General features: G+C 50.2%; 1 protein-coding gene across 1 annotated transcript in view; it reads right to left on the bottom strand.

Annotated features, from left to right (window-relative positions):
* Positions 1–1,259: 1,259 nt before the first annotated feature.
* The window catches only part of ALPK3 (alpha kinase 3), a 54,329-nt gene continuing 42,697 nt past the window's right edge, over positions 1,260–12,891 (bottom strand). The window contains exons 10-14 of the mRNA XM_038532915.1: positions 12,025–12,305; positions 11,166–11,254; positions 10,138–10,361; positions 7,825–7,873; positions 1,260–6,839 (exon numbers count right to left, since the gene is read on the bottom strand). Of these exons, the coding sequence (XP_038388843.1) occupies positions 6,494–6,839; positions 7,825–7,873; positions 10,138–10,361; positions 11,166–11,254; positions 12,025–12,305 (989 nt within the window). The 3' untranslated portion in view covers positions 1,260–6,493. The remainder of the gene's footprint in view (positions 6,840–7,824; positions 7,874–10,137; positions 10,362–11,165; positions 11,255–12,024; positions 12,306–12,891) is intronic.

Below are 12,891 nucleotides of genomic sequence, written 5' to 3'. Positions count from 1 at the left end.
TTTTTTCCAGTAACAGCTGATCCTAACTGATGCACCACTGCTCTTGGGGTTCAGTGCAAACGTCCTTCCAAGGTCTAGCCCTGCGCATCTCTGAACCTCGTATTGCAATGCCACAGTCTTATTTACCATGCACTATGCACATGAGCGTTCATTCCGTCCCTCTGTTACAACCTGACACAGAACCCTTGCATGGATTGTTTCCTCTGCCTGGTACACTCTTCCTCTTCCCCTTTCTCTGGCCAACACCCTTCAGATCTCAGCTCAAGTATCAATGCCCTCAGATTGGCTCCTGAGAGCCCCAGTCTAATCTGGGTCCCACGTCCTGCTGGTATTCTCTTCCATTCTTCTGCTTTTGTGGTACTTAACATATATATTTGCCATTATGCATTTATTGGTGTATTTGTTTAATGTTCATTCCCCCTACTAGACTGTAAGCTCTTTGGGGGAGGAATCTATGTCTGTTTTGTTCACTATTGTGTACCTAGAACATATAATTGTCACATATGATAAGCGGTCTATAAGTACTAATAAAAGGATTTAAGCAACAATGAGGCAGCTCAGCTCAGGGAATTTAAGCAACAAGCTCCAACTCCTCTGGCTAGGAAAGCTGGATTTGCACTGAAGTTTGTTTCACTTGTTTTAAGCTTGCCAAACAACTTCTGGTCATTTGGTTTCCCTTGAATTTTTCCTTCTAGAAGGATAAGGGAAGAATTTGCTTTTTAGTCTCCTGGATGGTTAAATGTCTCATTAAAAATTAGTGAGGTGGAGTTTTGGTGCCCAAACCCCATTTTCTCATAAGTAAATGAGAGAACCTTCCTGAGTTTTATCAGCTCAAGGATACTGACAGCATCAAGTTACAAAATTGAGACACAGACCCTGTCCCACATAACACTGTTGAGCTGCCAATAACCAGAATCCATACTCAACATAGCTCAGGAGCAGAATCAGACCAGGAAAAAGAGTTACACTTGGAAGAAACTGTATGCACTAGCTGATACACATTGTTAAAAACTATAGGGAAAAGTTATAGAAACTTTTTAAAGGCTGTTTGACCAAAATAGGTGGAATATAATTGCTTCAAGTGATATTTATTGATGTTTGCTCACCGGAGAGTCTATATCTAATGCAGAAGCTCAAACAGCTAGGTACAGTTTTTATCATTGTGAGTGGGGGTGAATAATACAAACCTAGACCAAATGTTGACCCATGCTAAATTATATTAAAAAGACCAAATATCCAAGAAAGCAGGAACTCATAGATTTCAGGAGAAAAGAATGCTTTATTGGGTCCCTTGCATGCATCCAGTCCCTCCACCCTCTCACTGTCCTCTGACAGGACCCAGAAGATGGTCTCACTCCTTGCCATGAGAAATAAATGGGTGAGGCTCTGCTGGCTTTCCTCTCTAGGCCTGGAATGCTGGTTGGAAGAGCTGCTGAAAATGAGCAACCTGATCTCAGCAGCAGAGTAGAGGAGTCATTAAAATAGTCATGGGCATGAAAACCAGACCTCTAGCTGTGGCTAATTAATCACTGGGTCCCAGGAATGAAGAAGGCCAGACAGTCCCTAAGATATTACCTAGTTATAACCATAACTAAAGACTTCTGGTTGGGCATCAGGTCTGTCTCAAGCTGCCAAGGTGGAGTCAACATCTCCCACTAATTTCCAGACCCTTGATAAAGAGAAAGTCAAATGTCTTTGAAAGGAAACCTTATTTTAATACTTAATATATAGGGTGAACCTTCCTTGGCCTTCCCCAAAGGGATCCATGTCCGTTTATCTGGGAATTATATAAGGAAAAGAAAAATATCCAAACATGGGGAGAGGAGATCTGTAGGATACTGGCTCCAAGCTAAGTCCAATTTCTGGGGACAATAGAAAAGCATGCAATCTGCCAACCAATGGGGATGATTAATAGATCAAATTTGTACCACAGTAGACACAGTGGAATCTCAAGGCCAACCAAGGATTATTTTGAGTGAATAGCTGAAATGGATATATTTTGAAAGAGGCATCGTTCCCACAATGACGCTCTGAAATGTGGGATAGAAGGGACCATAGTAGGATAGGACAAGCACAAGCCATTAGGGAGGGCTGTGCCCTTCCTATCAAAATGGTAAATCAAAAGTAGAACCGTATTTCTAGGGGGAATGTAGAAATTAGTGTAACCATCAAAGACTTGAGAGTGAAGTCATGGTGATTCCTACCACAGCTCAGCTTGGCCAGTGCAAAACACCAGGTCTCTGGATTGCTATTTTAAAAAGTGATATCTCCAATTGCAGGTGCTGTTCCAGAGATGATCTCCTTGCTAAAGCAAATTCATCCAGCTCCTCACACTTGGTATGAATGCTTTGATCTAGTGAACTCATTTTTTTCTTCTATTTTGATGAGAAAAAAAACTTCAGAAACAGTTCATCTTCACCTGACCTGCAGCAGTATAGAGTGTCTTAGCTGTCCAGCTCTATGCCACAACCTGGCTCACAGGACACTACACTCCCTTACCACCACAGTGTTCCCTCACACTGATGGCATCATGCTTATAGAGCCTGGAGTCAGCACCTTCCCTAGATGCCTTGATAAGACATATATGAGTCAGAGGTGGGAAATAAATCATGTGAAAATGCAAAAAAAAAAAAAAAAAAGATCTTGATAAAGTTCCTAGAGGTTGAAGAGTCTGATCAGGTCAGAATATTTCCTCCATAATGTAAAACAAATTACCACATTTTGAATCCCTTACCACTAAGACCCAATTCCAGGCAAAAATGTAATTTTAAGGCATCTTGTTCCAACCCAATACTGACTGACCTAGAAGGACACCAGTTTTGGGTTGAGCCTAGAGCAAGTGAGGGTACTCCAGTTGGAAGAACCTTTAATACAAATGGTTCTCCTACCAGTCCCCATGATCTGCCAGATCTTCAAGGGGATGCTCCAGGGTAGGCCTCTGAAGGCACAGGCAGGCCATGTGTGTGAGTTCTTCATTCTTCCATGCTGCCTCCTCCTGCCCTGTGGCTGAGGTTCCCCTCAGCCTACACCTATCACTTCAAGAGAGCAGGAATCTGTCTTAACCACTATGGCCCTTCATCCAGATTTGGATTTGCTTTCCTTACCCATCATGCCTCTCCCACCATCAATATCCATGGACTTATCATATGCTGTAAACATCACTGTGGTATCCCCACATAGTGCATCCAACCAAAGAATGCACTCTACAGCAAAAGTAAAGTAATGTGTTGACGCCTATGGCATTCACTCATCTTGCCAGGATCCCCACAGTCCAGGAGCAGTCAGCTCCATAATATGGTGCAAGGGTTTGCTGAAAACTCAGTGAGGGTGTTAGTTGAGAAACAGCACCTTGACAGGTTGGGTCAGAGCCACAGGCTGTAGCACAAGCTCTGAACTGCAAACATCTTATGGTGCTCATTTGCCCTTACCAGCTGGAGTGCACGTTGGAGTGGGGTGTGCTATCACTACATCTCAATGCCTTTCACACATCTAAGGCCGGGGACCAGGCTGATACAAAGGTTTTAGTCTCCAAGGAGACACATCTTCAAAATGTCATGGTAATAAGTGAATTGGAAGCTGAGGCACACCTGGCTACTTCAGGCTCCTCATAGCTCTGAGCAACACACAGCAAAAGGACATGGGAGTGGCAGGATGATTAACCCTATCCAGGGAAAATATGATTGCTGTTGCATAGAAAGGGGGACAAGAGTTGGGGGATTCCAAGAGTGCTTCCTGTGCTTCCATGTCCTGTGGTAAATAAACACCCACCACCTAGGCAGGGCCATTGAGGAGCTGGGCTTTAGGACAGAAGCATGGGGTCACTCCAACAGACAACAAGTCCCTAGTCATAAACACTAGTCCTTGTGACCTGTTCTGGAAATGGACTCCAGCCTATACCCATACTTCCTTTCTTGTTGGGTTCAAGAATTGTGGTTGAATATAGTTAATTTTAATTCACAGGTTGCAGAATTTCACAATAGGATTGTGATAGAAGAGGGAAGAGTGTCACTAGTGACACTGGACTTTGGAGAATGGTAGCCCTGGTCACTACCCCTGGACTTAGTCATTGGACATGACCTTGAATGGTCTTCCCAAGCAGAGAGGAATTTGCTTTTCAGTGTAGGTGGGAGAGTTGCAATACATCAGGTGGGAATAACAGTGTGTGTGTGTGTGTGTGTGTGTGAGAGAGAGAGAGAGAGAGAGCATGTGGTATGTGTATCTTCATTGTTGCCACCAAGTCCTTTCCACCCTCCTCCTCTCCTCCATTCTTCTGGTAAGAATCTTCATCCTTTAGGAAACCACCTCTGTCCCACTCCAAGATTCCCTGAGCTCTAGGACAGGAATTTGAATCTTGAGTGAAGGGAGTCCCACTGGAACCAGTGGCTGGTTGGTGTTGACCTGCCTGGAGGCAAGCTCTGGATCTGCCCTGGCTCCCACTCATCTCAAGGCCAATCATTCAGCTATTTCTTTGGTTCTGGGAGCTGCCCCAACACCCTTCCCACGAACCTTTTCTCCTTGCTCAAGTGGGTCTGAGTCCATTTCTGTTGCTCAAAACCCAAGAAACCTAATGGGAAGGAAGTCTCTTTTGAGACTACCTCATATAATTTTGCCTCCAACAGCTGTCAACGCGGGGTCTGGCATAAAGGAGGTGCTCAGTATATATCTGCCGAATAGATGGATGAATGAACAGATAATATTCCAACTCTCAGTTCACCAAGGCAGTCTGGATATGCAGACTGAGAGTTGGGGGCACACGGGAGCAGGAAGAAAAAGTGGGGGAGAGTCACCTGAGCACAAGAGGAGGTAGAGAAGTCTGAAATGTCAGAATGGAAGGGCATAAATGTCAGGCAAGGAAAGGCCCCAGGGGGTGACACAGGTTGTTGAGAAGCCTCTGCAGCATGGGAAGAAGGAAACAGCCAGTGAGTAGCTAGGAGGCACACGCTGGCTGTCCCCAGGGCCAGCCTTGCTGCAATGGAGAGAACCAGAGACACTGGATATCTCTCCAGAGCCTCTAGCTCAGCTCTTCCTCCCTGGGTTCCCTCCTTTGTCTTCCTCTCTGAAGGCCTAAGTCCCCAGATCCCTTCTGCAGGCACATAGGCCATCAGCCCCACTGTACAAGCAGCACAGACCGTGTACCTGCGGCCACAAAGGCTGAGACTGAATGTCCATCCAGGAGCCAAAGCCTGGATTTATTGTTGTGGTGGGCCCAGGGGCTAGAGGATGCCCCCAGAGAACCTGCCTGGGAAGGGGGGACCCTGGCTCCATATATCTACAACCACACCAGATGAATGGAGGGCAAGCAGGGTACAGTGGCTGCCTTTATTGCATTCCAAGGGGAGCAGGCTAGCACCAGGCCCATCCCATCCCAGGCCTCAAGGAGGATCTCAGGAAGGACCCAGGGTGCTGGGCCGAGCACAGCAGTTCCTTGGGAGCCCATAGGTGAAGCCCCAGAGCTGGAGCCCCAGGATCAACAGCTAATGGCTGGGCCAGGTCCTAATTCCCAGGCACAGAGACACACTCACCCCAGCACGTGGGTGGGCTGCATCCTTCCTAGAACTCCCCTGTGCCTTCCGCTAGTCCCCCATCCGTGGGCTGGAGGGGATGTGAACTTCACTGTGACTGTACCTCCTTCTGTTATGACACACAAGGTCCCTCAGAGTCAACATCTGCTCTCAGGCCACAGCTGCTGACATGACCCTCACCCACCTCTTGTCTCATGGGCAGAGAGCTGGAGAGAGGCAGGGGAGGGGTGGACTGGTGGGTAGGATACAGAATCCAGCCAGGGAAGCGCCTGGGCAAGGGAATAAGCAGGGAAGCAGCAAAGGAAAGGCAGCTCGCTGGGGGGACGGGAGATGGGAAGCAGGTGAGTGAGTGCCTGCGTGCTGGGGGAAGGAGGTATGAACACACGTCACCAAAGACCACCACACAAGGACATGACAGGCTCTGGAAGGGCCCTGAGCCCCATCTGGGCTCAGTGACAGGTTAGTTGCAGGACAAGCCAGGATGTGTGAGGCCAAGTAGCCGGAAAGAGAAGGCTCCCTGAGAGTCACCAGGCCAGACACAGCACAAGAAGCCTGGAGCCCCGAGGACAGGGAAAGATCAGGGCTGAGCAAAGGGAAAGAGGGTAAATGCTGGCCTGTGTGCCCCCAGGGTCTGGCAGGGTGAGGGGCTGGGTGCAGAGCTCATGCAGAGGACTTGGGGAGCCTCCAGCAGTGGCCAGTGTAAACTTCAAGGAGGGCCTAGGCCGCCAGGTACATGGATTAGGCCCTGGGAGCCCCGGCTGACAGTGGCACCAGGAAAGATCACCCAGTGCCATGCACAAGAGCCATCTGATGAGGAGTGGATTGAAAAGAGGCCACTCAGAGAGGCCCCCAAGTTGGCGCCTCCTCAGCGCACCTTCTCTGGTTAGTTCTGTAGTATCAGGAAAGTCTCCATCATTTCGAGCTGCTTGTTGGTCTGCTGCTGGGTGGAGGCCCCCAGCCTCTCGTGGGGGCTACCGCAGGCCCTGGGCCTTGGGGCCACCCTCTTGGGTGGGAGGCTGTCCCAATAACTGGGTGGCGAGTGCCTCTGAGGCCTGAGGGGTGGCCTTGGAGCTTGGAGTACTCTTCCGGGTGCCCTGGGGACTGGGGAGGCCTTTCTTCTGGGGCTGAGGACTCAGCTGGCCACCCTTCCTGCCAGTAGATGGACTCTTAGAGCCTTTGGCCTTGGCTTGAGGGTGGGCAGCCTCAGGGCCCTTGAGTGGCTTGAGCCCCAGCATCTCACAGAAGGTGTTGCACTGGTGGGAAGAGGCAAACTGGTCCAGCAGGTCAGGGAAGCAGCTCTCCTTGAGGCCCTGGTACCTGCAGCCAAACAGTGAGAGCTGAGCAGGAGTCCCGCCCAGAGGGAGAGTCCTCAGGGGGCCTACTGTGGGGTGGTCATGGCCAGGGTGTCATGCCCTACCCTTTCGGGGGTGCTGGGGAGTCCAGCTGGGCACTACCTCAGGTGGCAGCACCCCGAACCTCAATTCTAAACTGTGGCCTCAGGCGACTGGAGGGCTCAGTCAGTTAAGCACGTGCCTTCAGCTCAGGTCATAAACCCAGGATCCCGGAATTGAGCCCCACACTGGGCTCCCTGCTCAGCAGGGAGCCTGCTTCTCTCTCTCCCTCTGCCTGCTGTTCCCCTCCACCTCTCTATCAAATAAATATATAAAATCTTTTAAAAAATAAAAAATAGGGATGTCTGGGTGGCTCAGTGGTTGAGCCTTTGACTCAGGGCATGATCCTAGGGTCCCGGATCAAGTCCCGCATTGGGCTCCTGCAGGGAGCCTACTGCTCCCTCTTCCTGTGTCTCTGCCTCTCTCTCTCTCTCTCTCTCTCTCTCTCTCTCATGAATAAATAAATAAAATCTTAAAAAAAATAAAATAAAAATTAATAAAAAATAAACTAAGGGCTCATTACACAGTGATGCAGGAATTCATCTTGTCCACATTCACTGGTGTGAGAATGATCTGCCTTGTTAGTATAAATTAGAGCAGCCTCCACGTCCCCACTTTATTCCCAGGGCCCTTCCTCATCTGCATCACGATGAGTTTCCTTCTCAAGCAAGAAGGAAGAGGAGTCCAGGGTTGCAATGATCCTGTGTGGAGGTGTCAGTATTGCTGGTCCAGACCTGGGGTCAGGGGCACAGTGGATGGGGGTCAGTGGCCCCCCAGGACGTGGCTAAATGGCCACCAATGCAACTGGGACCATCTGGCAACAGGCCCAATACCTTAGGGATGGAGAACCAGAAGAACTTGGACAACCCAAGAAGATTCTCAGAGGGCCCCTGTCCCTGAGAGCCACTCACCCTCGCAGTTTGGTAGCAATCTGCACATCCGTCATCTTCCAATCAACCCCTGGAAAGAGACAAAGCTGGAAGCTGAGGCGGCCCAGGCCAGCTTCAGGGCCCCGCCTCTCCAAAACAGGTATATCGCTAGATGGGAGCTTGTCAGGTAGGGTTCAGAGCACGTGGTTACTTCCAACCTGGCTCACAGGCAGTGCAGGCATCTCTGTGTTGTTAGTAGTAATAATAACCCATTTTTGCAGGCAAGGAGACAGGCTCAGAGGTAAGGGGCGAGCACAGTCACATTGATTCATTCATTTGCTAACTGAGCACTGACTATGTTCAGTGGTCACAGTGAGTCAAAGTTCAGTTGTTCTTACTGCTAGATCCTAAACTCTCCCAGCTGGGCAATCCTGCCTCTGCTAGATGACATTAGGCCATGGACTGGACTGGCCTCTGGCTTTGAGCTAGCATTTGCTCCTTCCTCTTACCAGGACTGGCCTATCTAGACAAGGGAGAGCAGGTGGGAATGCAAACATAAATCAGGCTGGACCAACAGAAAGAGACTTAAGACTGGCTTCCACATGCTCACACAGGCAGCAGGTGCGCACCCCAAGAAGCCGAGACTAGGGGAAGGTGTTGGGAGAACAGAGCCTGGCAAAATGGGCACAGAAGAGTAGCCTCTCCACCCTGGCTGGTCCACCCCAGCATCCCAGCATCCCAGCATTAGAATGGGACCCTTTCTCCCCACTTCCACAATGTCCAGTCACATCCTTCTGGAACCTGCCTTTCACCATCAGGGCTCAGTGCCGTGTATGACAGAAGGGGGCATGCATGGGCTTGAGATCAGGCACACCTGGGCTGATTTTGGCCCAGCCCTTCTGGAGCTAGAGCTGTGAGGACCACCTCTGGTCCTTAGCTCTCAGAGTAGGGTAACGCTGCCCACCTGACTTGCAGGGGGACTGGGAGCATCACAGGATGTGCTCAGTGTCTGAGGCCCAGTGATCACGCAGTAGACCTTAATCCCTGTCATCTCTTGCTCAGGGTTGCCATCCTTCACTCTGTAACCCAGTAACTGTGGCCTCTTATGTTTGCACAGAATTTTAGTTTGCAGGAGGCACTCACGGCCACAGCCTTGCTGGGTCCTCACAGCCAGTCTGGGCATAGGGATGATACTGTCACCCCTCAGGTAGAAGAGGGTGCAGAGCTCAGAGAAATGCAGGGAATCGCCCTGTCCAATTCCCTGAGTTTACAGAGACCAGCTGGAAGGCCAGGAGATGTAGACTGAAGCCGAACTTCTTTGAGTCTCAGGTCTTTCTACTGCATCACATTATCCTCTCATTCTAGAAACTGGTGCACTTCTCACAGCTTCTTGAGGACAGTGAGCATTCCTGATTCACCTTTTTACCTTCCCAATATTGGGTAAATGTTGGATGGATGGAGCCAACAATCAGAAGGAATGACATGGGTTTAAAGTGCTACCAGCTTCCCCTTAATATATGGGGTCATATATATCATATTTATTGCCCAGTCCACCCCAATGAAAAGCACATTTACAGCAGTTCTCTATCTCTGGCCCTTGGTTTTCTCACTAATTCACATTGGGGACCAGATTAATGTCTGATAGCCCCGAAGTTCCTCTCCTCCCACTGTAGAGAAAATCTCCTTTCCTCCACCCTGCCCGGCTCTGGTTAGAGAGTAGGCCTGGGAAGGACTAATCAGAGAAAGGAGGAAGTTTCATGCTTGCTGGCCTTTGTTGGGGGGAAATCTGAGGAATGGGAGAGAGAGAAATAAGAAGTCACAGAGACTAAGTTGGTTTACATAATAAAAAGCTAGCAAAAATGGAGGAGGAGGAGGAGGGTTGGGGGGAGGGGGAGGAGGAAGAGGAGGAAGAAGAGGAAAGGGGAAGGGAGGAGGGAAAAGGGGCTGTAAAGCCAGTAAGCTAGGATGAAGGGAGAGTCTGGGAAGTATGAAAAGGAGCAAAGTCCAGAGCAAAGCTGCCAGGAAGGAAGGAAGGAAGGAAGGAAGGGAGATTTTGAAAAGATTTTGGTTGTGGGTGTTTAATTAGCTCCCATGTAATATTTTTTGAAATAAATTCCTTTTCAATTTTAACTGGGGCCTAGATTGTGCTCCTATAGATGCCACTACGTTCTGGCCGAGGCTGGTGAGGCCGGTGTATATTAATGGCACCTGCCGGGTCCACCTGCCCAAGTTCCTGGGAAAAGCAAAGGAGAGGAAACACAAGAGCTCGGCGGAGACTAGCAAGCAAGCACCCGGGCTCCGCTCCCTCAGCCTGCTCTCATGCACACGTACCTGCGCACCCACACACCCTCGTACCTGCCAAATCTGTGACTAGGAAGCTGCCATTTGTCCACAGGTACAGCCAGTGCTGGAAGGTCTGGCATTTCTGCCTGACCTCGGAGTTGCTAGATGCCTCCGGAGCCACAGCGCAGCCCCACTCCCGCGAACAGTAAGGCTGCAGGGGCTTGCCCAGGTCCTCCTCCAGGGTAGCATAGGGGATGTTGTTTGCAGGCCGGTAGATGAGATACAGTGGGAGGATCCTAAACACAGTTCCACTCAGCTGTGAGCAGGAAGTGCGGCCCCAGAGAGCCCCTCCCTCCATCTCAATTCTACACACTTGGATTGGAAAGGAGGGCCGTTCCAAGAATGGAATTCTCAGCTCTGAGACCCAAGGACAAAAAGGGAGGTGAGCTCCCCTCTGAGCTCAGGAAAGGAAATGGAGGCCATTGGCTTCAGAGTCCTGTCCATTTTCTGAGGTCAGTGGGATGAGAACTGAATGGTGCTATAGCCCCAGCAGGACCCTGCGTTTGGGTGAAGGGCCCAGACCAGTATGTGCCAAACAGAAAGGAACACTAGAGAGGATTTGGCCAGACCATGCTTAGTGCCAACCAGACCCCTTTGTTCAAGAGTTGAGAGCTCAGGTCTCCACATGGAAACAACTATAATTTATAACTGACTCCTACAAAAACTGACACAGACACTGGGGAAGAGTGTCCTGCTGGAGAAGAGTCCTAGCTGGTTGGCCTAGAAGTTTAGCCTCCCCCATCACCTTCAGAGAGCCTGAGAATCTGCTGTGCTGCAAACACTGAGTTCAGGCGTGGGGAGTTAGGGGTGGAGCCTGCAGAGTGCCGAGGCTTTTCTAAAGTGGCCAGTTTATCTGGAGGTTTTTATGTCTAGATTTTGTGGGACCACTGAGCCAAGCCGTGGGCACATGTACACATGGCCTTAACTCAGGATGCCCCTGATAGACCATGAGATCACTGTTCTTGGCAGGACTCAGTCAACTCAGACGAACTTAAGTCAACAGGTCTGCACAGCACACGTCCCCCTTTCTGCACACTTACTCCGGCACCTCCCCAAAGCCGGGTGCCGCCTGGGCTTCAGCCGCAAAGATTTTGCAGTATTCCCGACTCATGTTCTGGATCTTGCATCCCTGTGGATTAAAGAGAACCAAGTCTGATCAGCAAGGAAGCTCCGCTGCTCTCCATCATGTCCAGCTTTAAGTGGGAGGGCAGTCTGCCAGGGGACTGCAAGGAGGATTCCAGGTCTGGGAAAGGTGGGGTTCACTCCTTCCCTGCTCCCTACTCTGCACCTGAGTTTTCTCATTTGCAAAACAAGAGGCTTTCGACTTGTTTTGTTTGTTTTTTTAAAGATTTTATTTATTTATTCATGAGAGACACAGAGAGAGAGGCAGAGGGAGAAGCAGGCTCTGCTGTGGGGAGCCTGATGAGGGACTAGACCCCGGAACCCTGGGATTATGACCTGAGCCGAAGGCAGACACTCAATTACTGAGCCACCCAGGCATCCCTGGACTTGTTTTCAAAGTAGTTTCCAAACTGTGTTTCCTGGAGCCCAGGTGGCAGCGCCCTGGGGGCCACACCCACCGTGGGGAGCAAGGGAGACACCGAGTAGGGGGAACACAGACCATCCACCCCACCTAGTCATTCTTCTTTTATTTCATACAGAGGCTCCACACAAGATACGTGTGAGGGCAACAGGAAAGATTTCTGCTATAAAAATATGCTTTGAGAACTATGGCCCCGAAGACATAGCCAGGCTCTCCTACAGACAGTTCCAGGAGCCTCATGAGGTAGACACAGACAACCTCTGCCTCCACACCGGGCTTCCCAGGTGGAGGACCCACACTGCAGAAGGGGGGGAGGAGACAGAGTGGAAAGAGGGACTGGGGAGGGGACACAGTACCTGAATGGTGACGTCATAGTTTCTGCCCAGGAGAGAGGTCTCGCTGCTGGGCCCAAACACAAGTAGGCTGGACACCTTGATGATGCATGTGCGGCCTGACTCGAAGATGGGCTCCAGCCCGTAGATGACCTTGGCCTGGGAGGCCTTCCGAAGGCCATACCCATGTCCACCCCCTCGTAGCTCCTCGCTCACCAGGCGCCCAAAGAGCTTGTCCCCCCAGCAGCCAGAGTCAGCCAGACCCTTAGCAAACACCATGGGTGTCATCTCAATCTCCTCTCCAACTGAAATGGAACAGGAAAAGACATGGAAAACCAGAAGTTCCTGCCCTACTAGGTGGGTCTGTTGGGCAGAAGAGTGGAGTGGTCTCCCACCCATCACTCTAGTGAGCTCATTCTCTGTCCAGGGCTGCTTTTTGGGTAGATGTACACCGCGGGTCCCAAACCAGCCAATGAGCTCTCCAGGATAGAACCAAGTCTGACATAGGCCCTGGTGTTTAACAGTGCCTGAGTGTGCCCACCACACAGCACAGACATAGTATCTATGCAAGCCAGGGCTTTTCTGTGGAAGCAGCAATAAGTACACGACGCCAGAATCACTTTGCTTCAGAATTAGGTGTTTTAATCAAATGAATAAATGTCTATCTCAACCAACATATTTGACTGAAACGAAGTCTGCAGGACCAATCTAGTAGCAGGGAGCTACTCTAGTGCTCAGACTGTGATCCCTAAAAACCATGCCCCTCTAAAAGGACCTGGAGCTCCCTAAAGAAACAGCTGATTCCAAGTCTGGGGCAGGAAGTGTATTCCATGGACTGGAAACATTGTGTCTGAGCAGAAAGCAAAGAAGCTACAAATATGCCCAGAGGCT

Source organism: Canis lupus, chromosome 3, assembly GCF_011100685.1.
Source record: "Canis lupus familiaris isolate Mischka breed German Shepherd chromosome 3, alternate assembly UU_Cfam_GSD_1.0, whole genome shotgun sequence".
Taxonomy (NCBI): domain Eukaryota; kingdom Metazoa; phylum Chordata; class Mammalia; order Carnivora; family Canidae; genus Canis; species Canis lupus.
Note: the sequence above shows the minus strand (reverse complement) of the source record. Positions and strands in the feature narration are given on the sequence as shown.